Source organism: Hemicordylus capensis, chromosome 2 (genome assembly GCF_027244095.1).
Source record: "Hemicordylus capensis ecotype Gifberg chromosome 2, rHemCap1.1.pri, whole genome shotgun sequence".
NCBI classification, from domain to species: Eukaryota; Metazoa; Chordata; class Lepidosauria; order Squamata; family Cordylidae; genus Hemicordylus; species Hemicordylus capensis.
In genome coordinates, this window is record NC_069658.1 from 387,486,578 (window position 1) to 387,512,777 (window position 26,200).

Sequence of the window (26,200 nt, forward strand, 5' to 3'; positions counted from 1 at the left end):
CAAGCATGACTTGTCCCCCTAGCTAAGCAGGGTCTGCCCTGGTTGCATATGAATGGGAGACTTGATGTGTGAACACTGTAAGATATTCCCCTCAGGGGATGGAGCCGCTCTGGGAAGAGCAGAAAGTTCCAAGTTCCCTCCCTGGCATCTCCAAGATAGGGCTGAGAGAGATTCCTGCCTGAGACTTTAGAGAAGCCGCTGCCAGTCTGTGTACACAATACAGAGCTAGATAGACCAATGGTCTGACTCAGTATATGGCAGTTTCCTATGTTCCTAATGCAGGACATCCCACCGAAATGCCAGCTCCGCATGGAGAGCGACCCAAGATTTCGCTCTCTAAACTCTAGTTTGAACCTTCAAGTTGTAGTAAGTTTCGTTGCTCCAACCCAAGAAGAAGCTCCAGTTGTGATTGGCTGTGCAGGCTGTCCTTCATGCAAGAAGGAAGCCCACACAGCCAGTCCACCCTCCTCTCTGTAGTCTCCCCGACTTCAGAAAGCCTGCTCTCCATTACATCGAAATTTGGACAGTAGGGATGGGGTTGGGATAGGGAGCAAAACTGTGCATCCGTTGGACCTGCGGTTCTGCATTATGTGTGAATGCAGTCTGAATGTAAGCCAACTGTTGCATCAGTGCAATGCTAGTCTGGATATCAGCCATGAATAAAAATTGACACTATAACAACTGAAAGAGAAAATAAGACATGTTTAATGGTGGGCCCCCTTTTCACTCCAGGTTTCCAAAGTAGATACATGCCACCAATATGTTTATTCTTTCAGGAAAAAGCTTGCCCAGCGTCTGCAGGATGCTGAAGAACATGTAGAAGCAGTTAATTCTAAATGTGCTTCTCTTGAGAAGACAAAGCAAAGATTGCAGAATGAAGTTGAAGACCTGATGATTGATGTGGAAAGATCCAATGCAGCTTGTGCAGCTCTAGATAAGAAACAGAAAAATTTTGATAAGGTATTTTATTATTATTATATCTTCGATTTCTATAACACCCTTCCAAAAATGGCTCATGGCGGTTTACACAGAGAAATAATAAATAAATAAGATGGATCCCTGTCCCCAAAGGGCTCACAATCTAAAAGAAACATAAGATACACACCAGCAACAGTCACTGGAAGTACTGTGCTGGGGGTGGATAGGGCCAGTTACTCTCCCCCTGCTCAATAAGGAGAATCACCACATTAAAAGGTGCCTCTTTGCCAAGTTAGCAGGGTTTTTTTGGCAACAATAAAAAACTTTGAGCAAATTGCACAGAAGTCTCAAGTCCAATGAACTCATTGTTTGTTATTGGTTGTGTTTTGCAGGTTCTGGCAGAATGGAAACAGAAATTTGAAGAAGCTCAGTCTGAACTGGAAGCTTCTCAGAAGGAATCTCGTTCTCTAAGCACAGAACTCTTTAAGATGAAGAATGCTTATGAGGAATCATTGGATCAGCTGGAAACCCTGAAGCGTGAGAACAAGAATCTTCAACGTAAGACCATTATTTTTTCTTCTAACAAGTAGGTTTATAACACTATATGGACAACACTGAGAAGCCACCAGCTATTGCTGAAGCAAATATGTGATCATACCTTGTTCCCAAGCAGGCCCGTAGGTGGCATGGTGTGTACCTGCCATACCAAAAAATTCTCTTTCCTCCCCAACCTCACTGACTGTTTTCACTGAACATTTTATAACCTGCCTCCCCTGACTTCTGCAAACCCCGCCCCAAATTTATTTTTGAGGCTGGTTACAGGCCTGTTCCCAGGGGACCAGTTGAATGAAATATCCTCTTACTGTTGTCCTCCCCAATTTTGAGATCTATACTTAGGTAAACAAAGACTGTGGGTATCTATATGATTCTTGGTAAAATACAATACCGTATTTTGAGGTAGAGCTGTGCATTCATGGACTGGATCCACACCATGGGGAGGGGAGTGGGATTTTTTTTTTTTTTTTTTTTTAAGGAGAGCAGGTCCATGAACAGGTTCAGTGTCAACCTAGTTTGCATGCGGTCTGAAACAACTCGGCGCCACAGGAGCTGAACGGGGAGTGGGATCTTTTCTAAAAGGAGAGGATGTCCTTACCTGCTCTCCGCTGCTGCATGCAGCTTCAGAGGTTCATGCACAGGTTCAGTGCCAAACTGGTTCAGATGAGATCCAAACTGGTTCAGCACCATGGGGAGGAGAGCGGAATCTTTTAAAAGGATCTTTTTTTAAAAAGGAGAGCAGGTCCTTACCTGTTCTCCACTGCCACATGCAGCTTCCTGCGGCGGGGGCGCTTGGCCCAAGAATCCATGTGCGGTGCCAGTATGCACATGGCACTGATGCATGCACGGGCACCATCTGCAAGGTTAGCATGGTGTTCTGGTGCCGTACGCGGGTTCTTGGGCCAAGTGCCACCACAGCAGGAAGCTGCATGTGGCAGCAGAGAGCATGTAAGGACCTGCTCTCCTTTTTAAAAAAAAGATCCCGCTCCTTGCTCCCCTCACCGCAGCACATGCACATCCTTACCTGAATGGAAGAGGACTCGGAATTTAAGACAACACCCTAATTTCTAGCATCAAGGAACGTAGAAAAAACCTATTCTTGGATTCAGGTAAATACAGTAGTAGCTAATCCATCCCACAGAGAAGAGCATGAGTGAATCAACAAAACACTTGTTTCCCCATCCCAAACCCATTTTGCATTTTTTAAATTTACATTCATGTTAAGATTATATTTTTTTTCTCTTTATTTGTCTGGCATCTTTCTTTGAAAATCAACAGAGGAGATTTCTGACCTCACGGAGCAGCTTGCTGAGGGAGGAAAGGCTATGCATGAACTGGAGAAAGTGAAGAAGCAGGTTGAGCAAGAGAAATCTGAACTCCAGGCTTCTCTAGAGGAAGCTGAGGTAAACATATCATTGCTCTTCAGCAACAACAACAAAAACAACCATCAGGGAAATCCTTCCTCTTGTTCTGTAACCAGGGGGGTAACTATAATTGAACAAGGTGGGGACAGTGCCCCTGTGCCCCTGAGATGGGGTCCGGTGGCTGGGCAACAGCTCACTCTTGATTCTTGTACATGGGGAGTGTGTGATAATCACCATCGTCGTCGTCGTCGTAGTAGTAGTAGTAGTAAACAAGTTTATTTGTTAGCCACCCCATAACAAATTGTTCTGTGATATTATTTGCATAGAAGTGACAGAAGGGGCATGCCAAGAATGTTTTGTTTTTCACCATCTCCTTATAGTTCTTATGTAGCAAAGACATCAGGAGGTAGGCGGAGGAGGAGAAGGTAGAAGGTCTTGTGAGAGCAGGGGCCCATATTCACTACCTGGGCCCATTCCAACCTCACTACCAGTCTGTAATAGTTTAAAGCACTCTGAAATAATTTTTAAAAGCAAGCTGAAAGAATATGAACAAAAATGTGATTAACATAAGGCTACTGTGTTGATTGCTGGAGGAAAGAATGTACAGCACATTCAATATCAAGGATAATACCAAATACATTTAACCTAATGGAAAGATGGCTGCCAATTTTAGTCCATTATTAACAGATGATATAAATGGCTTTCCTTAAGGCTTCACTAGAACATGAAGAAGGCAAAATCCTTCGCATTCAACTTGAGCTCAACCAGGTGAAGTCTGACATTGACAGAAGAATTGCAGAGAAAGATGAGGAAATTGATCAGCTGAAGAGGAATCACCTGAGAGTAGTGGAGTCTATGCAGAGCACATTGGATGCTGAAGTCAGGAGCAGAAATGATGCCTTGAGGGTAAAGAAGAAGATGGAAGGAGATCTGAATGAAATGGAAATCCAGCTGAGCCATGCTAACCGCCAAGCTGCTGAGGCACAAAAGAACCTCAGGAACACACAAGGACAGCTCAAGGTATGTCCAGGAATTTTTCAAGCAATTGGTAGAGAAACATTGAAATTGTAATGGTGTCAAGGATTTTGTGTCTCACAATTTTTTTTTTAATAGGATACACAACTACATTTGGATGATGCTTTGAGGAGCCAGGATGACCTGAAGGAGCAGGTGGCCATGGCTGAGCGCAGAGCTAATCTGATGCAGGCTGAAATTGAGGAACTCCGGGCAGCACTGGAACAGACAGAGAGGGGCAGGAAAGTGGCTGAACAAGAGCTTCTGGATGCCAGTGAACGTGTGCAACTCCTCCACACACAGGTCAGCTCCTAATATGCAATGGGTTTACACTGTCAGTAGAAAGGGGTAACCCATATATAGGCACTGTTCTAGAGAACAAAATTTGACCTTGATGAATATTCTCTTTTCTGTTTTGACAATATTTGACCAATTGTGATTTTGCTTGAAAGAAAGCTAATGAACAACATTTGCTTAATATGTGTGTAGATAACGATGATGGTTATTTCTATATTATTAGATTCAGATATGTATGCTATGGTTTTTAGTCTCCTTTCAAACTCTGAAGGGAGCTTATAAGTAAGACTAGATGAAGAATCCTAAGAAAATATTTGGGGCAGAGCTTTATTCATTTCAATTGACAAGCTTACTTCTAAGTAGTTGCTATTGTCTTCTATATATTTCATTTTTAAAAAATCTATCTTGCTTAATCAGATTTGACAGTTTAGGTAATCATTTTATATTTAAGCTAAACTGAAAAACTTGAAATCCTTTCCCTCCAAACAGAACACCAGTTTGATCAATACCAAGAAGAAGCTGGAGACAGACATTTCCCAAATCCAGAGCGAAGTGGAAGAAACTATTCAGGAAGCACGCAATGCAGACGACAAAGCCAAAAAGGCGATAACTGATGTAAGCTGGTTCAAATATCCTTTTCAACTATGATCTGTGTATATCTGGCATGACTGGTTCCTTGAACTGGATTTTTTAAAATCAATAGGCAGCCATGATGGCAGAGGAACTTAAGAAGGAACAGGACACCAGTGCCCACCTAGAGAGGATGAAGAAGAATCTGGAGCAGACAGTGAAGGATCTGCAGCACCGTCTTGATGAGGCAGAACAGCTGGCAATGAAGGGTGGAAAGAAGCAACTCCAAAAACTGGAGCACAGAGTCTGTATCTTTAGTATATGGGTAGTCCTTATCCTTTTTAAAAATAAAAGGTAGACTTGAACACTGATTCTCCCTTTGTTTCCTCAGGTGCGTGAGTTGGAAGCTGAAGTTGAGAATGAGCAGAAGCGCAGTGCTGATGCTGTCAAGGGTGTGCGCAAATATGAGAGAAGAGTAAAGGAGCTGACCTATCAGGTGAGGGTGGCAAACATTGCCTGTGATACTGTGAAATAAATTCTAAAGAAATTATTGATCAGTCATAGTAGGAACTATAATACTATAAAAATAGAAAATATCCTTGAAATAATTGTGCTGGTTATATACGTATGTGTATATTTACAGCCTACCATTTCCTGAGGGTTAATTTCCATAACAATAAGTCCTGAAGACTTATACTTCTAAGTTTATAAACCCTAACACATCCATTTATTTTGTTCCTTTCCCCTCGTTACAATGTGACCAACCAACCATCACAGCCACCCACAATAGCATCTCTTTGCAATGCAACATAGAACACCACCCTCATTCCTGCACCATAATCGTTCCAATTCTGCCCAACCAAAACTATTCCAATGCACAGTCCCTCACCCAAACAAAAATGGTTATTCATCATTTCCTCTAATCAAGCTCTTAATCACCATAATCCATATGTTTTCCTAGTCCCTATTCTATAATTTTGCTTCATTCACTTTTCATTTTTTAAAAAAACTATATGTTATTGAGGAAAGTCAGCCTTAGGAAAAGGCTTTAAATAATATAAACTTACCTTCTTCCCTATTGTCCAAACTTTGTTCAGTCTGAGGAAGATCGGAAAAATGTCTTGAGACTTCAGGATCTGGTGGACAAACTGCAGATGAAAGTGAAGGCATACAAGAGACAATCTGAAGAAGCGGTAAGTATTCCACTGAATTTACATGGGAGGCGAGGCAGTAGTTACATTTCGGCGTGATTTGGTTGATATGCCTGTGAGCTAAAGCCCTGAATATGGATAGCATATGTGGTGCTATGAATGAGGACAGAGAGAATAAAATGAGATGTTCAAAGTCGAACGATTAATTGAATCATGAATGCAGCACTTCTGCATTCTTGGATGGATATTATCCATCCATCAGAAAAGCCATGAGTTGCCAAAGTGGAATGGGCATTTTCCTAGCATGGAAGAATAGAGATAACAAAAGGCACAGAAGCCCTGACAGAAAAAAAGGTTTCGCCCTTATAAATAATTAGGATAAGACGTGGGAACGTAACTGTGCTATAATTTCCCTTCTTCTATTGCAATAAGTAATCTATTTTTGATTACACAATAAAGGTGTTTTGCTCTGGACTTTAAAAAAACCTCTTCCTAATATTGAATCTCATGTTCCGATGTTCCTCAAGTACCTCATGGACTCCTTTCATGCCTTTGTGTTCCTTTAAGAAGCACTTAAACTTGTGTTCCTTTAAGAAGCACTTACAGTGGGGTATTTCAGTTAAAACCTGCCCAATCTCATTACTGAATCATATATGAATTATGAATATGTATGAATTAAATAAATGAATTATGAATATGTATGAATTAAAATACTTCAGAAGCATGGCTCTTCAGTGGATCAGACGACTGCAAATGTAGCTACAGGCAAAATTAACACCTGTACATATTGCTTAAGATTCAAAATCTTTATTCAGCTTACTACCTTGAATCCTATGAACTTGTTGCATTCCAAACAAAACCAATGGAGAACTTTTTTATACTGTGATTTTCACAATTCTCTTTCCATTCTCAGGAGGAACTATCCAATGTGAACCTTTCCAAGTTCCGCAAGATTCAGCATGAGCTGGAAGAGGCTGAAGAGCGGGCTGACATGGCAGAGTCACAGGTCAACAAACTGCGGGTGAAGTCCCGTGATGCTGGAAAGCCGGTCAAAAGTGAAGAATGAGCTTGCTTGGATGTTTCAAGATGACTGAAGAAATGCACAAAATGTGAAGTTCTCTGTCACTTTGGTTTGTAATTATTGTTTATTCTTCTTCAGTGTCTAGAAATAAAGACTGTAGAAACCTTTGCATACATAAACATGTGTACTCTTTTTGTAAACCCTGACCCCCTCCGCATGTTTTCTTTAACTGTTCTTTATACGTGATGGCAATTCAGTCTACAAACTGATGGATACAAAAAAGGGAGCATTGCAAATATTTATGAATGTAATAGGTACACTTCCTGTATATTCATTTCTTTTATAACTCATGGCCCAAATACTACATCAATAAATATAAGCTTAATATACTAAAGAGGGTTTTCAGATCATCAAAAGTACATAAGAAGAGCCTTGCTCCTGCATCCTGCTTCCTAGAGTGGCCAGCAATGGCTCCTTGGAAGCCCACAAGCAGGCATGAAGGCAATAGCTCTTCCCTGCTGTTTGAGAACCTCTGGCTCTAAACCTGGAGTTTTCATTTCACTCTCATGACTCATAGCCATTAATAGTCCTGTCCTCTATGAAATTTTCTAATTTTCTTCCATAGGAAAGGATGACCCATAGTAGATGTTACAATAATACAATCATGGATGTTAAATCAGAGATATTCTTTTAAAGGAGACATAGATTGTTGGCAGTTTGGGGCAGAAGGCTTTTTGTATTAGAAAGACCCTCTTCCAATGTAACTCTCATTAACTTAAGACAGAATCTCCATGTGGAGGCTGCTTCTAAGGAGCAACTACACCACTTTTTAAATATATTTTTTTAAAGTTCAAGAAGAGATCCATATCCAATTGTTATCCTTCGGTTATTTTGCACTTAGTCATAATCAATAATTTTAACTCCAATTAATTCTGCGCTCAATCTTCATTCTCGTTTTCGATCAGAAAGTCTTGTTAAACAGTATAGTGAAGCTATTGTTCTTGGTCTTAGACAAAACGTATTTTAGGTCTTCAAGTACTGAACTAGACTCATTGCTGTCTTTAGAGGCAGATCTACAATGTTTGGCCTCAAGTGGCAGCCAGGACTCAGACACAAAGGAGGAGGAGCTACCCTGATCAGAAAGGCCAGTAACACTAGCTGTGTAGGTATGGGACCTGAATCCAGCACTGAGCCAGAGCCTATCAGCCAGGAGCCCTTTGAGTCAGAAACCCCTGAAATGGGACCCCCAGCAGCAGCACTCCTTAAGTCTGAGAGATCAGCTCCACCACAGGCATCCTGCTCCCCAATGTCTGATTGCCACCACAGGCAACATTCCAAGCAGGAATTAACAGAGAAGTGATGAAGTGCTAGCTCCAGGCCAGTGGTCTACCCTTTTAAAGTTCTTCACTCCTTAGTAAGGGGGTGGAGCCTGAGAAGGGTAGCCTTACTCTGAATTACATAAGAGCTGAGTTGAGCTCCAAGACATGTTTGAGCTATCTGAAGTCTTGCAACTCTAGTCTGACCAACCTGTTACCTTGACTGACTACAGCAGGATCCCCCTGCCCCTGCCTCTTCTTTGCAGTCAGGACAGAGCATACTTTTGAATCGTACTCTCCATGTCCCCAAATATATAAAACATCAATATATCTAATAAATGCATTAATCTTTTACAAACAATGAATCAATATATACCAACTAATCAGTCAACTAAGGAACCAATCAATTAAACTAACCTTCACATTGGATTAAAACAATGAATCACCGAAAGGTAAATGCAACCATCTGATGTTAAATTATGTAAGGTGGTGGTGGTTGAAGAATCCAGTAATATCACATTGATACTAAACAAATGTGCCAGAAATAAAGAGATCTTTGCCAGTACATCATTCAAAAAGCAAAGCCAAGTTTTGGTATTAGCAAAAAGGAGAGGGAAAAGTTATTCTTTTAAACCTCTCTAAGCCGTCCCGGGCTTTACGACTACCTAGTGGAACGTCTGCTTTACCCCTGTAGTTTTGCAGACTCCATTTACAGCAGACTTATTAAAGGCTTAACCCCCAGGAAAAGAAAACTGTTCCACTTCTTTGCCATAAACTCTTGATCAGTTTGTAAGATGGTTCCCCAAATACTTGGAGAGTTTCCACATTAACACCATACATCCTGGTGTGCAAATTATCTGGGCAATTAGGAAGATTCATTACTCTCAAAGAGTAAAGTTCAGTGGTAGGTTTTTGTTTTTGTTTTTCCTGTTTTGCTAGCAAAAAGTCTAGGTGGTCAGATTCATTAGAAAACTGGCCTGAAAAAAATTAAGGGGCACAAAAAATAATCTAACACTTACCCCAAAGGAATGGTTGAGTCTTCGAACCTTCACTAGTGGAGACAACAGAACTTGTAATCTTGAGAACTTCCATTCTCAGGTCTTAGTGGCACTTGGTTCAAATTCTCCTAAGCCTGTTACTTCAGAGTCTATACAACAGGCAGCTGTAGGCAAAAATATTTTAAAAGGAAAATTAAGAATAAATATAACAGTAAATATGCCAGTCACAACTTTTTTGTGTCATTTATCAGTGTCAGTATGGATGATTAACCTTACAGAGTATTGTGGTTTTTGTCTATTTTAATAAGTTTCACTTTTAGATATTATATTATAATATGTGGTTCAGTTTTAAATACATAGTTCACCTTGAGCCCCCTGGATTAGACAGAACAGTAATAACTAATTCAAAAGCTATTAGTTGCAACCAGGATACTTGGGTTTAATTAAGTACGGGGCAGAACCAATAAATAGAATATTGGTTTACTGGGGTGGTGGGGTGGGATTAAATTATTCCCTCTCACCAGGGCTCTCTATTGGCCACTCTGTCTGGGGATGATGGTAGACCAACAACAGCTGGAGAGCTGAAGTTGTGCACTCCTGCCACACAAGCAGAGGAATCACAGTCAACAAAGAAATGTTAAAAGGAGGATGCTACTCACATACTTGAGTAATCCCTTGAGGGACTTTGTGTTGACTTCCTTAGATGTCTGAAAATATGGGTGCTAAGAGGGACTTGCCTATTCGTCATCCACAGAGCAGGATGAAGTACTGTTCCCTCAGAGGAGATCTCTTCTCAAGTTAGCCAATCATCCAGTTTTAATCATTTATGACAGGCATTTGCCCGTTAGCTTCATTCTAGAACATTAGCCCCTTTTCAGACAGGCCTTCTTGGTTCTTTTTGTCACAGAAGTATTCTTTGGCATATTTTGTCCGAACTGTGGATGCCACCTGATCTATTTCAAAGCAAGAAACATCTAGATAATTCCTCATAAATGAAATCTCCCTGAAACAAACATTATAATAAGCACAGAAAATTCAGACTTAAGCATTTGTTAAAAGAAAGGCAAACATTATATCCAGAAAATATTAAGTGAATTTTTACTGGAAAATATCCAAGTTTACTAAATCATTTTCATTTTCTTGGGAACTGTAGTCTCTGTAGAGGAATCTCTGATGGAATTATTGGCATCTAACACTTACAGATATATACAATATTTTGCACTTTTATATACAACAGTTCCAAGATTCTTTGGAGTGTGGATAGCCATGTCAGTTAAGTTGGGATAAAATGTATATAATTGTGTAGTGTGTGTCTGCCCAAAATGATATCCGTAAGGTTTTTGACAGAGGCCTTATGACTATAATAACTCGTATGTATTAAGATTCACAAGGGGTTCAGGGAGATATTTTACTTCAGACACATGGAAGTGGCAGGGACTGCACTTATCAAATAACTTGCAAACAATTTTTGAAGAAATGAACAATAAACACATATCTTATTTGTGAATAGCCCCTATAATATGTTAATAATAACCAATCATACATTGTGAGACAACTAAAGCCTGTATTTCCATTAGCACTCTCTCTTTCTTTCTCACCCTATTCTAACTACTCAGACTTTAATCACGCTGACTCTCCTAACTGCCTTTAACTAACTGCCTTGGAATGCGCCCGCCTGTCCATCATGTGCAGCTCCTCACCAGCATTTCAAAATGCCTAGCGGCTTACAGAGAAAAACTCAGCAGGTGCAGTGTTTCCCAAAATAAATGTAGTAGCAGAAAATGCCCTGACAGAAAAATAAAGTTGCAAACCTTGGTATGTACAGCGGCCTGCAGCAACGGTTACTGGAATGCAAAGTGTAGCAATGGGGCTAACACAACGACAATAAGGCACAACTTATTAGTAATTATATATGTGTCTGTTTATACACACATACACACACACACACACAATCTATATGATAGGATACAAGAAGAGAAGGCTATCTGATTACATATACAAGGTTTTGTTGCATTGCCCCCACACACCCCAGCCACAAGGAAATCACACACACACACTTGGATAGAAAGGGCCACAACTTTATTTGATAACCACTTAGCGAACTGGATGTGGAAGACTCCACCTGCTGCATTGCGGGCCTACCAAGGCTGTGGGGGTCAGACTTTAATGTTTTTCCCTGAGCCGCCTATAGGCAACAAACCCTGGCTCAAAGGTAGAAGCAGTGCAAGCCTGCTTCCTTGCCAACCCAGAAAGTCAGGGCAACTTCTAGAGCTTTAAACGCGCCCCCCCCCACTCCAGCCCTGCAGCTTTTAAGGTCTGTGGAGCCCTGAAGTAGGTGAAATGGCCAATCATAGCCCCTGAGCCACAAAGCCTCTAAGGACCGATGGAGCACTCCACCCTTTCAAAATGCCCAAGGTTGCTCATCGATACCTACCCTTCTAAACATCCACCCAGTCCGCATTACACCTGCCACAGGGGGAGGTCAGCCTAGATTGGCCTCACCCCCGCTCCAGATATTAATCAAGCCCCTGATGCAGGTTGGCCAAATACAGGTCACAACCCTTCACGGACAAATGGACCCCATCTAGCTGGAAGAGGTAAGGGTAGAAGTGCACAATCCCCAGTTGTGGGAAGAAGCCACCCCAGTGGTCTACCATATGCCGTCCCATGGGCACATTAATCTGTCTCCTTACTCTCTCCACCCCCTTGCAAGTCTCCAAACTGTACACTGCAGCAAATCTGCCCCAAATTTGACCACCCCAGGAATCCAATCACGGAAAGTGGCAAAATCCACCATGGTTTTCTGAATCAATGAAAGGCCAGTTTGCTTGGCCAAATCATTTCCCTCAAATGAAAAATCCAAACCCTGTGAGGGACACTAAATGATACAAACTCCCCAAATGCCAGCAGCAACTGGCTCCACAGCATCCCCAGAATACCCAACCAGCAAACTCTGGCTTGCTCCCCAAACTGAGTTGGATACCAATCTGGGAGGTGCTGGCTCATCTCTCTGGTGTAGGCCCAGAACACAATAGAATGGCTGCAGATCAATACGCTCACCGGAGCTGCCACTCCACCGGCACTTGCCAAGAAAAGCAAGAAAAGTGAATACCCTGCAAAAAGCATGGGATAAAGCTAATGCCAATTAACGAACATATCACACGAAAACCTTGGGTTTACACTGTCCAATGCACTTAATTTCCCCATCAGTAAAACCCAGCTGGTGGGCTGCCGAAGCTGCTCCAATCTGGAAGGAGTGCAGACCCAGGAGGTGGGCAGGCTCACCCAATCTCAAAAGCACGACTCAGCTGGTACTGAGTCAATGGCAAGCTGTCAGAACTCATGAATAGGCATCCCCTACTAGCAGGATATAACGCCAGATACACATGCAGTGCCTGAACTGAGCAGATGGAGCTATTCCCGGAAGAAGACAGGCAAATACTCTGGCCCCTGCCCCTCTGGTCAGTTTTGGACTTCTTTAATATTAATGTCACCCCCTCGTCTGAAAAGGAAAAGTCCCTGAGTTGCAGGCACCAATAACAAGAAGAGCGACCGTTGCATAGCAGTACCTCTGTGGGCCTAATAGCCCCCTCCCCCAAATGACAGTCACTGCTGCTTGAAAAAGGACGGCCCCCAAAGAGGAGGTGCATGAGGAGGGCAAAAATCCCAGGAGGGCCTCCAGCAGCTCAAGGGTAATCGGCCACCTCTGTTTGGGAACTGGTGGTACTCTCTGGTCCACCCCTCAAGCATGTGATGTGTCCTACAACCCCTGGAGTAGTCCCTCACCCCACCCCACCCCGAGCCTGAGATTCAAAGGACATGGCAGCTGAATAGCCAGCCAGTGTAGGGACCACCTGCCCCAAGGATCACAAGTGCACCAGGTAATGCATCAGATGGTCAATGGGAATAGGCCAGAGTTCCTGCAGACCCAGCAGCTGTCTGAACATACTGAAAGAGGCTACCTTACTGGCATAACTAGCCCTGGTACTTGGAGCCAGGGACACATCAATAGCTCTGTGGGCTTCTAGTCGCCAAACCTCCAGAGGGCCTTCTGGCTCCAACAAGACCTTTGGAGCTAACTCCCTACCTGGAAATGAGGTAGGGCGCTGGCGATGTCATTCTGGAGCCCAGGCATGTGATGGGCCAATAAAGAATGAACACACACAAGAGCCCCATGACCCCCGGAGAACGGGAGGTCTGTGAGTTCACCACCTGGACTGAATTGAATGGTGGTGGAGTTGCAAAACTCCTCCACCCACAAGTGAATGGCCACTACTATTGGAAATAACTCCAGGAAACAGCTCCAGATTGGAGCAGATTGGAGAAGAGATCTCCTCTGGGGGAACAGTACTTCATCCTGCTCTGTGGATGACGAATAGGCAAGTTCCTCTTAGCACCCATATTTTCAGACATCTAAGGAAGTCAACACAAAGTCCCTCAAGGGATTACTCAAGAATGTGAGATCTCTCATAACCCCCTCAACCACCCATGGGGCAGATCACCATGAAGAGCACCAGCAATCCCTGAAATAAACTCTGAAACCAAACCTTTCTGATGCTTTGGAATGTACCTGTAGCTCAGTCTAGAGGAGCTGCTCTGATCGCCAGAATGACACACCATTAAATTCCCTCACAAAGGAGTCACATACCACTAGGTTGGCCCACATGTCCTCATTGCCATGCAACCTGTGACGCGGCTCTCGAATACTGAATGTGGTGTCGCAGAGTCGCCTCAGAAATGCCTGCCCTGGAGCTACTACCCGGCATGCAAAGTTGAGATATTCCAGAACTACTTGAATTTCCCGGAGGGTGGTTTTCTTAGCCAACCCCGATACCCCAACAAGGTCTCAGAGGGCTCTCAATTTATCCTCAGGGAGGCAGCTGTACCCACTGACAGTGTCCAGCTCAATGCCCAAGAAGGTCAGTTGGGTAGAGGTTCCCCCTCTCTTACCATCAGCCAGGGGAAACCCCAATTCCTTAGTCAACAGGGGGAAAAAACTGGTCCAACAGCCAGTGCCAACTGCTGCTGGTGTGAGGACCTATGAAGAGGAAGTTGTCTAAAGAGTGCTTTGTGGAATTGCAATCCACAAAAAGGGCCCCAGGACCACATGCCTGCACAATGCACACCACATGAACCAGGCAAAATTTGCCCAGTGTCTTTTGGCACAACCCCCTGGGGGAAATGCACAGGTGCAGAAGAGGAGATGAGTCAAAAGGACCCAGCACCCTACCGGCAGCCACCTCCTTGGCAATCTTCCTCCTCACCAGGAGCGTAACTAGGTTGGAGTGGGCCCTGAGACAAGATTCTTAAATGGGCCCCCCCGCCAAAATTTTTTAAATAATAATAATAATAAAAAATTCAATTTCTATACCGCACTTCCAAAAATGGCTCAGGGCGGTTTACAAAGAGAAAAAGATGCCTCTTTGCCCAGTTAGCAGGGGACTTTTATTCTCACATTTCTGTCCTCACTCAAAACATACAAAAAACAGATGTACAAAATTGAGCAAATGAGAAGACACTAGAAACACTAATTATTAAAATGGGCCCCTTGCTGCAGATTAGCAAAGGAGACTTTCAACCATGCAGGGTGAGCCTATATTTGTTTTCTCAGAATTCTGAACCAATTCAGTAAAGTTTGATTGCAGGAGTCTTTTCACACCAGGCTTTTAAAGCCCTTTAACACACATCTCCTCTGGAATGGAGGTGCTGCATTCACATGTTGGCCAGATTTACCCTAAGGGAAAAAAATATAAAAGCACAACACATGCATCACAGTTCTCACTCATGTCTCAGTTCTCACTCAGACCTGGGTTGCAAAACAACTTGAACATAAGTGTATTTATGAATGAATTAATTAATTACATAAATTTGTTCCAGAAGTTTTTGTAATTTCCTGCCATGAAACAAGCCACTTATAGGACTTTTTAGAGGGTTTTTTTTAAGCCAGCAAATTTTCCAATCAGTTTTAAATTAAATATTCAGAGACTTCTCAGTCTCCCCCCCCGCCTCCATCAAAGCCCTATGGCAAGCAGATCCCTATATAGGGGGTGGGGGTAGTGTAACCACAAAAAGGAATTCATATTCTACCTGGCAAAGGCTGAGCTGTCTGGCCTGGGAAGAGGGTCTGCTGCAGAGAGCTGTAGTGGCCACTCTGACTGCAAGCCTTCTTCATGGGGCTTGCCAGCCTATTGGAATTCAGGCTTCACTGAGGCCTACAGGGAGGCCTCCCTGGAAGCCCCGCCCACCCACCAATCAGCTGAGAGGCGGGGAGAAAAGCAGCTTGCCTGCTGCTTTGATTTCCGACCAGGACGACAAGCAGGAGAGAGGGCAAACAGGGCAAGTGGCTGAAGGGTCTTGGGGCTGGGCAGGGGGCAATGGGGAGTCATGTGAGGTGTCTCTGGGGGGCCCCTCAAGGCAGTGGGGCCCCAAGAAGACTGCCTCCCCCTGCCTAGTTACGCCCCTGCTCCTCACCATATCCTCCATTCCCACAATAGAATGTAAGTTGGGGGCATGATACATCTCCCAGAGGGAAGATGAAGGTATCTTAAAGCCCTCCCCAAAACATATTAACAAATAACTGGTGGCCTGTCAATTGGGATAATCGACCAGGAGACCAGAGAGGACCCTAAGACTGATTGCACTGGAACCCTTTTCCAGGCGGTGGTGGTGGTGGTGAGCCTTTCTGCTAATTGGATTGCAGGTCCCTGGTGCTGGTGCCCCAGCCCTTGCTCTACTGCAGGTGGAGCTGGGATGTTTGGCCCTGCAGAGCCCTCATGTATGCTGGAACTGGCACGGCTTCCTGGAACAGTGCCCCCCGCTGTTGTATACTCGGTGGGGTTGAACCAACAGCTGGCCTGATCCAGGAGCATTTGGAGAGCTGGAAGGCTTAGACAGCAGGTGACCACTATAGATAGGGCAGACCCTATCACCATTCACTGGACATGAAGGGAACATAATGAGGAGCCACAGCTCATTGAGTAGGGTGTCCCAGGGGAGGGGAGGGTCTAACGCAGCCCTCAACCTGAAATTCTCATCACTAGCTGATCCCGCACAGAGCATCTGTGCGGCAGTACACTTCCCCCACCTTCTGCCCTATTCCCCTCCCGCCAAGCCCTCTGCCCCATTCCCTTCCCCTCCAAGCCTTCTGCCCCAGCTTGCTCCCTCCTCCATTTCCCCCTCTTTCTCTCTCTCTCTCTTTCTCTCTCTCTCATTCGTGCTCCCCCTGCCTCCGCTTTTTAGCCTGCTTGTGTTTTCCCTGCTGGCCGTTGCCGCCGCCTCCTTCCTCCAGTCCCTGGTGTCAGGCGGCCAAGTGTTCGGCCGGCTCCTTCCTGCACGGCCCTCCCTCTAGAGAGCATCTTCCATAGTGGCCAGCCCAGCTGTTTGTCTCTGCCCAGCCAGGCTCCACTCCTTTCTCTCCCCTCAGCTTCCCCACTCCCTACTGCCCCAGTCCCTTCAGTTCCCCTCTCCACTTGCCCGCTTTCCTTCCTTTTCTTCCCTACCCAAGTGGCCACTTCCCTACATGGCCAACTGCTGCTCAGCCAATCTGGCACCTCCACCGCCCAGCCAATCCTCTGGGTTGCTGGGATGCATCCCCACAGAGGCACGTCTATGATAATTAATATAATAGATAGTGGGATCAGGGCTTGCCCACAACGTTCATGAACACGTGGTGGATAATGTAAATGTATTTCATCAGGCCCAAGCCCCTGGCCAGCTGGATTTGGAGGACCACCCCCATGTAAATTCTAAAACCTGAAAGCCAGTTGGCCGTTACAGATAGTGCTGGGTCCAAAGCGGGGGGGGGGGACCCTTTCCAAAGCATCTTTGCAAGCTTCAAAGCAAAGGTCTCCAGTTGCAGTGGCAGCCACCACCCACTGGCTCTAGATGCACCCCCCATGAAGTAGCCAGTGGCCAAGTAAACATGCTAGGGTGGGGTGGGGGACAAATAACCCAGGCACCAATGGGAAGAGTGCAGCTGGGTTGGGAGGAGAACAAAAGGGGGGCTACCCCAGACAAGACACACACACCCCCACAGTGTGGATCCCCTGGGACTCTCCAACTGTGTGGGAGGAGGGCACTGCCTAATCTCCCTGAGTTCCCCCCACCCCAGCCATCCCTCAAAAAAACCCCACTTCCCCACTAGTGGGCTGTAGCCCAGGAAAGCAAACCACCACCCAAACATGCAGAGTGCTCCTCTTGCTGTTGCTCTGCTGCTGCATGCCACAAGCGGGCTCGCCGAGCAGAGCATGCCCTGCCCCCTGCCACTCCCCTGCTGCCTCCACCCGGCCTCTACATGCAGGACCAACCAGTTTTGGAAAGAGAGACGCTGCCCCGCTCTCTTCCCAAGGCCTGGACAGAGGAGAACTGAGAGGGGAGAGGAGCAGGGATTCCCAACTGTTGTGGACTACAACTCCCAGAAGCCAAAGTCATTGCAACTGGGGATTCTGGGAACTGTAGTCAACAACATCTGGGAATGCCTGTTAGAGGGAAGACTGGAGATGAGCAATGGACCAACAGTCTGCCAATGCCCGCCCCCCTCTGCACTTTTTGCCCAGTCAGGGCTACAGTGTGTGGCAGGAAAAGGTGGGGGTGGGGCGAAGAGCCCCCCCCCCAGCACAAGGCTGAGGGCAGGGCCGGATTAAGCTAGTGTGGGGCCTGTAGCATATGTTATAAAGGGGCCCTAAATGTTAAAAAAAAATGCACATAAATATTAAAATGTAAATTATTTACTTGCATAGTAAAGTAATTCAATTTTTTCATTTGCTATATTTTGGAGTATGGGAGACCAAGCCACAAATTCACACTTACTACAACAACAGTGAACATTTATATACCGTTTCCCCCATCAAAATTCTCAAAGTGGTTTATATAGAAAAATAAAGAGTGGATAGATGATTCTCTGTCTCCAAAGGGCTCACACTCAAAAAAGAAAGATGTGGTAGGCACCAGCAACAGCCACTGGACAGATGCTGAGCTGGGCCTTCTCTTAAAATGCACATTAGCAGAAAAGGGATACTTGATCTAACATGGACCAAATAAAACAAGTAAAGTTTTAACTTTAATTCCCAGTTGGAAGCCGGGCATGCGGGGCCCTCAAAAAATGCGGGGCCCGTAGCAAATGCTACATTTGCTACTACATTAATCCGCCTCTGGCTGAGGGATGGTGCATTCTATCAAGCAATCTTTTACGTTTTGTTAATTAGAAGTTTGTCCCTGTGGGGATCCTGTAGATAGAGTGTGGGGGTGGAGTCAGAAAGGGAAAGGGAGGGAAAGGAGAAAAATGGAATTGTTTCTGAAAAAAAATAGTTAAATAAACATAAGATTGCTTTGTGTTTATGCAGGAAGCAGCTATAGAACATTTGGTGATGAGATTTTGAACCAGCTATGCGTGTGTACCTGCAAAGCTTGTGAACGTTCCTGAATTTTCATTTCATTGCATTACTGGGCCTACATTCCTGAGCTGCTGCATTCTATTATTCCTACTGCTTGTTTCTCCAGCTTCCTGACCTGTTCACCCCCTCAAGGCAGGGTGGCCAGAACCTCAGGGGTATACTCGTGAGTCAAATGGGCCGTAACCCAAAATTTGACTTTAAAAAAGCCAAATCTGGCATCAGAGCCTCAAGGTACTTTTCCCCCTTATCAATTCTAGACTCTGTTGTTCACTGGATGCCCACTGCAGCATGGCTCATATCCCACAACCACCACCATTTTTCTTGTCCACCCCAGGAGTACCTGTTCTTCCCTGGAAACAATGGAAGTCCTATTTCTGCAATTATCTCCTCACTATACAGACCCCTGATCTACTCCAGCAAATCGGAAGGCAATATTGCTTCACTGGTCAAATAATATATAATCATTTGCTATTTCCTACCAACTTGGAAGGGGATGCCAACCCGTATGAAGCTGCTCTTCGAGTCTTAGATGATTATTTCAACGCTACTTTGAATGTGATTCCTGAATGTTACAAGTTCTGTTCTAGATCCCAACTGCCTGGTCAATTTATCAATCAATATGTCACAGTATTGCGTGCCTTAATGTAACCTCTGCGTTTGCCAGCTTTACTGATGAAATGGTCAGGGATCAGATGGTAATGAAAACAAACAACTCCAAACTGTGTGAAAAACTGCTATTGGAGCAGAAACTTACCTTGGATAAAGACAGTGAGGGCTAGGAGGGTAAAAAGTGTTCTTCACTGTACCAGATTGCTCTCTTTCCAAAACCAACTTCCTGAAATCTAAGCTGTTCAATCTAAATCCTTCCAATCCCAATGGCATTGCCCCAGACAGTGGCAGCACAAGAAAGGAGGAGGAGCTACCAATGCTAGCGATGTGGAGACTCTGCCCACAAAGCCATTTTTGCTCATTGTTCTGCCCAGAAGGTCACTTGCAACAGGTGCAAAAGCGGAATGGGGTGGGGGTTGCTAAGGTTTGCAAGTCTCCTGTCCACTCCATTACTGATTCACCATATGAGGAGGATGAGGCAGCTGAATGGCTTCCTGACAGCATTTTAAGTGTGACAAAGTCCGTGCCTGCTTCTCCACATTGTCAAGTTAAACCTAATGGCCATGAAATGCAGATGATGGCTGAATCTGGTTCTCTGTACACTATCATTTCCCATCCACTTTACAAGAAACTCCTTACTATATCAGTTCTGTGCCTACAGCCTTCAGACATCTACCAATGGGGATATGGAGATTCTCCTATTGTCACAAATGGATACTTCACGGCTGTCCTGGAATACAAAGGAAGTATTGCAGAAGGGAAAGTGTATGTGTCACAAAAAGGAGTCTCAATATTGGGCTGGAAACATCAGAAAGATCTATAGATTGCGTTAGACCCAAATTGCACAGAATCAGTATTACAGATGATGGAGCATCCATATGCTGATATGGCTGCTGATTCCTCGGATGGAATGCCATACATTTCAAACATAAAATTCAGATGAAGGCAAATGAAATGCCTATTCAGCACAAAGTGAGGAATGTACCTATAGCATTGTGACAACCACTTAGAGGAGCTTTTAAGACTACAGCGTGCTGACATCATAGAACCTATATCTCAATTGAATGATCAGTTTTACCAACCCAGAGCACTTCCAACTCATCTGGATTAAGTTTCAGCTTGTTTGCCCCCATCCAGTCCAGAACCGCCTCCAAACTCCATTTCAGAGCATCCACTACCTCCTTGGTGTCTGCTCACTTAAAAGATAGGTAGAGCTGAGCGTCGTCAGCATATTGATGGCACCACAGCCCACACCCACAGATGACTTCTCCCAGAGGCTTCATGTAGATGTTAAACAGCATAGGTGAGAGAATATATCCCTGTGGTACCCTTGGCCTTTGGGCCAAGGGGTGGAGCAGGCATCCCCCAGCACCACTTTCTGAGTACTACCCACCAGGTAGGAGCAGAGCCACCATATAACTATGTTCCCAAGTCCCAATCCAGAGAGACAACCCATGGAGATGACCCATGGATACCATGGTGGATGGTATTGCAAACCGCTGAGAGGTCAACTAGAATCAACAGATTTGCAGTCCCTCTATCTCCTGCCGTAGGTCATCCATCCACCAGGGCAACCAAGGAAGTTTCCATCCCATATCCAGTCCCGAAGCCAGACTGGAAAGAATTTAAGTAATCAAGTTCATTCAGGGCTGCCTGGAGCTGAGACACCACCATGCTCTACAACACTTTGGCCAACCAGAGGAGGTTAGAAACTAGTCGAAAGTTATTCAAATCATCTGGTTCCAATGAGGGCTTTTAAAGGAGGGGCCTAATGACTGCCTCCTTCAGCTAGGGGGCATCACTCTCTGCTTCAGAAAGGCATTCACCACCCCCACCACTCATGGACCCAGTCCTTCCTTAGCAGCCTTCACCAACCATGAAGGGCAAGAGTCAAGCACATATGTGGTAAACATCAGCCTTCCAAGCAGGCTGACCACCTCCTCAGGCAACATAATCTGAAAACGATCCGATATGTCAAGACCTGTTGGGGCATTGGTAACATCCAGTTCTGGTGATGCAAAAAGCTTACCATCAGAGTCAGAATGGATACGCGTGATTTTATCCACAGATTGTAATGAAAATTGATCATAGTGGGCTCCAGAGGGTTCTGTTTGTTGATCTTTGGGGCCCTCACATAGGAGTCCCTGGACCACTTGAAAAAGGCTTTGCTGGACCACACTGAGCAAATTCAATGGCAGCGGAAAACTAGGATTTCTTCGCCACCATCACCGCCAGAGAACAGGCCCTAATATGGGCTCTAGCCTGTGTTCAGTCACATTCATTCTGAGTTTTCCGCCAATGATGCTTGAGCCGTCTATCATCCTGCTTCATTGTCTGCAACCCGCCAGGGAGATGCTTGGACTCAATGGGTCGGGAGAGGTCACTTAGGCACAACCTTGTTGATCACCCGACCCACCTCATACCAGAGAGAGACCAGGGCATCAACAGGAACATCCACTCTTTCAGCAAGAAATGTTATAAATCTGTTAGCTTGGCTAACCCAACAGGATTTACAACCCCATTCAGCACTCCCTCTGTGAGTTAACAGAAAGTAGCAGCGAAGCTGCACGATGGAAAACAAAAGGCTTACAAAGAAAATAGTAAATGAATCAAGTCCCCTGAACTGAATTACATACCCCCCTCTAACAATAACTGAGTAATAACTGAAAAGAACACAACAGAGCAAGGAATAAAAAAAGAACAAAGGACACCAGAGCAAGGAATTAATGGAACAAGAACACAGAGCAGGAAAGAACAGAACAAGGGCAAACTGGAACTCGGAAAAGTTGAGAAATTCAAAATAGAACACGGTCCGCGGTCAGCGAAAGTTGCTAACAGCATCGGTGGAAATCACAGATTGCTTGATATATGGCTCAAGAGAACCAGCAGCCAATCAGGCTTCCCTGAGTCAGCACTTCTGCTTCCTCTCTTGTGCTCTCCTGCGCCTGCGTGTCTCCCACTGAGCTTTCCATTTATTTATTTATTTATTTATTTAAACATTTTTATACCATCCAAAACTTATGTCTCTGGGCGGCTTACAACAGAATAAAAACAAAGAAAAACATTTTTTAAGACAAAAATGGGGGGGGGGACACACATTACAACAATTTTAAAATTTTAAAATAATATTTTAAAACAGCATTAAAACCATTAAAACAACATTAATTAAAAGCCTGGGTGAAGAAATATGTTTTTAAAGACTTTTTAAAAGCTGTCAGACGTCTTCTCAAGACAGGTGAAATCCCAGCCTCCTCCTGATCAGCCTGCTCCTGACCAGGGTTCATGCCTGACACCTGTTCCGATTCCTCAGCTCCAGAGTCTGGTCTCCCTGCCAAATCCTGTTGCTGTGCCTCTGAGCCCTCACTAGCAGGCGAATCCTCCCATTCCTCCTCTGACTCTTCTGAGTCAGAAGTCTGCACCATGACAGGAAAATCCCACAGAGCCAGCAGGAATCCGTTTATCCATAAGCCTCTGAGGGCAGACCATCCTAACTGGTCCCACACTCCTGCAGAGTTGTATTGGGTCCACCCTCAATCCAGTCTTCACCAGATAGTGATCCATCCATGACAACGGTATTAAGGCCTCCTGGACTATCCAGATAGCACCACTGCTCAACATTGACCCAAAGACAAAGTTGAACATAAGGCCTGCCGCATGTGTGGGACCATAAAACAGCTGAGACAAGCCCATGGTTGTCATGGAGGACATGAAGTCATGAGCTGCACCAGACAAGGCGGCCTCAGCATGGACGTTAAGTCCCCCAAGACTAACAGCCTTGGGGTCTCTTGTGGGGCAGAAAATTCACTCTATGGTCAGATCGTAAACCCTATATCTGCTTTATTTACCACTTGAGGATCAAGTTGAGCAACCCCAAGAATAGCCAAATTGATTGCCAGACTTATGGACTGATTTCCAGGTGAAATATCTTCCAGGTTTATCTCAACTTCCATTTCTAAGGCAAGAGGAGATCCCAGAAGAAGAGGATGAAGGAGTAGTAATTTTGCAAATAGCTTCATCCACTCATGGAGTGCTCAAGTCTTCTGAGTGGAAATCAGCCCTCAGGGCTGATTAAGTGCTTACTGAATTTAAATATAACTAAGCCATATAACTAATGGATGGCCATGCAAAAACCACATATGCATGTAGCAAGTAAGCTTCCCTTCTCAATGAGTTGGTGCTGAGGACAGATCGTTTGGTGGTGCCAACCTCCTTACAAGCAAAAGTGATTAAAATTGCCAGTGAAGGTGGCCTGAGCATAAGCTTGACTAAAAGGTGAATCAGAGAACATTTTATTTGGCCAAGTGTGGACAAACACATTGAAAATGTAATACAGCACTGTATGGCTTGTGCTATATGTGACAAATTGCAGAAGACTTTTGACTCCAGTAGAGTATCCCAATGGTCCCTGGGAAAAACTAGCTCTGGACATAACGGGGCCTTTTGATAACCAACCTGCAAAATAAAGATTTGTTCTAATGATGGTGGATTACCACTCCAGGTGGCCAGAGCTTTCGTTGCCTGACAACATTACTACAAACAAGGTGATCTAATTCATGGTTGCAGTTTTTATGAGGGAAGGTCTTCCTAAAGAACTGACAATGGGACACAGTTTACCTAATTTGAAACAGAGAAATATTTGCATAACCGTGGGATGAAACACAGGACTATTTCCTGGTACCATCCTGGAGGGAATGGCTTAGTGGAAAGAATGAACAGATTAGTGAAAGAAAATTTACAATTGGCTATTATGCAACAACAACCCTGGAAGGAGGCAATCCCTTAAACTCTATTTGGTTATCCAACTACTCCTCATTCTACTACAGGAAAATAATCTTTTGAACTACTGAGAAGATGGAAAGCTACTACCAAACTTACCCAATTGCAACAACTGATAGGCTTTCTGTGCCATCTCACCATGGGATGCAGAGATTCATGATCGGGTAAGAGAGAAGCAACAAAAATATAAATTGTATGTATATCAGAAATAGGGATGCTCAGTAAATGTTTTGGTGCCTCATTAGAGAGGCGCCAAAATGATTTGGGTAGCCGCAGCTGAAACATTTCGGTAGGGGGCAAGCAGTAACTGAAATCATTTAAATCCGAGGAGATTCTGTCCTATTGGGTGATGGAAAGAAATTGAAGAGTTCAATTCTTTCAAGCATGAGTACCATGAGAAAAGAGGCAATGGAGTCTGATTTCAGGAGAGGAACTAGAGAAGAATTTGATCTTGCCTCTAGTTTTGACCTCACAGATGAGGCTGATGAAAGTGATGGATAATTTGCTGTACCAGAAACAAATCACTAACAGTTCCTGTGCCAGAGACCTCAAGAAACAGAAGTGTGCATGATAGGAGACCACCTAAAAAAACCTCAAGATTTTTTCACCAGATTTTAAATGAATTCAGTTCTGGTTCTCTTAAAGGGAAGGGCTGTGTTGTATTCTATCTAGCAATCTTTTATGTTTTGTTAATTACAAATTTATCCCAGTGGGGATTCTGTAGAAAGTGTGGGGGTGGAATCAGAAAGGAAAAAGGTGGGGGAGGAAAATTGAGTTCTTTCTGAATAAAGCTTAGTTAAACAAACATAATATTGCTTCATGTTTATGAGGAAAATGGCTATAAAACAGACTTCTTGTGAAGTATTACCACAAGGTGTTTGGCTGCCACCTTATGGTTACTTAGGCCACTTGCAATAGCAAAAAAGAAGCTGAAGAAAATAGGAAGCAAGCATTGCATTACTTGTTAATTGCGTTACAAAGACCATAGTTAGTGTTATGCTGAGGCGCCAAACAGCAATAATTTATGGAGTTACACACAGCACTTAAGTAACTGGTTATTTTTAGCTGGTTGTGTTGCTTGCTTGCTTGCTTGCTCTGGTCTGAACTAACACACAGAGAGACAACAGAAGCCCTCTAGAAGTTTAATGTGGAATATACACAACAACCACTTTGAAATTCTATATGTGAATGTGTTGAGAATTATGTAGAGCTATAGTTCTGTCTAATTGTGGAGAGTAAGCAAAATAATTTAATGTAGAAGATATAGCTAGTTGGCTGTGGAATTAAAAGAATACGTAGAAGTTGGCAATTGCAGCTGATAAAAATGCCATCCTTCAGATTCCTGCCTCTGTTCATCCACTCATTCTTGTGGCTGTGCTCTTCCTCCTGCTAATTTTCTTGAAGTTCTGACTTGTCTTGACCTACCACCTTCTTGGATTCTTGCCTCTTCCTTTGCAAAGCCTCTTGCTTCTTCTGTCTCACTTAGGCTAGGGTGATTGGATGCAGAGAACAGTATTCATAATTCAGCTTTTATCATCTATTCATGACAAAATGCACTTGCCAAAATTTTGCAGAAAATATTAAAGTTAAAATAGCCATCTCCTCTTTTTGATCTGGTCATCCTATCTCCCTGGTAGTCTTTTTGCTTCCCTTCATTTGGTTGATTGCTGACCTTGAAAGGGCTCCTGCCCATTGATGGCACCAGAGGGAGGAGGCAAAGTGGCAAGTGCCACCCAGACAAGTAGCTTACTCCCCACCATGATATCCCTGTGATTACTTAAAGGCACTTTTCACATATTCAGAATTATTTTCAATCATCATCATCATCATCATCATCATCAAATAAAAAGCAGTTCCCCATTGGCTCATTTTCATTGGTTGGTGGGCAACTCAGTGGGGAAGAGATTTTTTTTTTTAACACCATCAGAATCAGTAGAAGAAACACATTTAGGATAGGAGCATTTGTATGAGATATTCTGGTATTTCACTTTTAGAAATCTAATATGTGACCCAAAACTTATACCTCCCCACTAGTGCTTTGCTGCTTCTGTGTCTCTGTCCCCCCCGCCCCAATATTTTCTTTTCTTGTGCAGATAATGCCCAAGTTGTCTTAGTACTCTGTTTCCTCTGTCCCTTCTTCTCTGGTCCTTTTGTGGTATCACAGCAGTTCCACCTAAACAGTGATCTTGTAATAAAGAGCAGGCCATTGCCAAAAATGT

The 26,200-nt window shown here is 44.2% G+C and overlaps 1 protein-coding gene and 1 long non-coding RNA gene across 5 annotated transcripts in view; one reads left to right on the forward strand and one right to left on the reverse strand.

The window, feature by feature from the left end:
• Positions 1-7,069, forward strand: part of LOC128343484 (myosin-1B-like) — a 29,894-nt gene extending 22,825 nt beyond the window's left edge. Inside the window, exons 31-40 of the mRNA XM_053292614.1 lie at positions 777-960; positions 1,311-1,476; positions 2,752-2,876; positions 3,549-3,857; positions 3,951-4,154; positions 4,638-4,763; positions 4,852-5,022; positions 5,110-5,214; positions 5,816-5,911; positions 6,783-7,069. Coding sequence (XP_053148589.1) covers positions 777-960; positions 1,311-1,476; positions 2,752-2,876; positions 3,549-3,857; positions 3,951-4,154; positions 4,638-4,763; positions 4,852-5,022; positions 5,110-5,214; positions 5,816-5,911; positions 6,783-6,935 — 1,639 coding nt within the window. The 3' untranslated portion in view covers positions 6,936-7,069. The remainder of the gene's footprint in view (positions 1-776; positions 961-1,310; positions 1,477-2,751; positions 2,877-3,548; positions 3,858-3,950; positions 4,155-4,637; positions 4,764-4,851; positions 5,023-5,109; positions 5,215-5,815; positions 5,912-6,782) is intronic.
• On the reverse strand, positions 683-15,422 carry LOC128343489 (uncharacterized). 4 transcript variants are annotated; one of them, XR_008315558.1, is made up of 5 exons: positions 15,292-15,422; positions 9,864-10,157; positions 9,226-9,368; positions 5,786-6,959; positions 683-930 (listed from the first exon to the last, which is right to left on the reverse strand). It is a non-coding gene; the product is annotated as an uncharacterized LOC128343489 (long non-coding RNA). The 4 variants fall into 4 exon arrangements; XR_008315560.1 differs by having other exon boundaries at positions 9,864-10,152; positions 15,292-15,416; XR_008315561.1 differs by lacking the exon at positions 15,292-15,422 and adding an exon at positions 10,748-10,842 and having other exon boundaries at positions 9,864-10,152.
• Between the last annotated feature and the right edge of the window lie 10,778 nt (positions 15,423-26,200).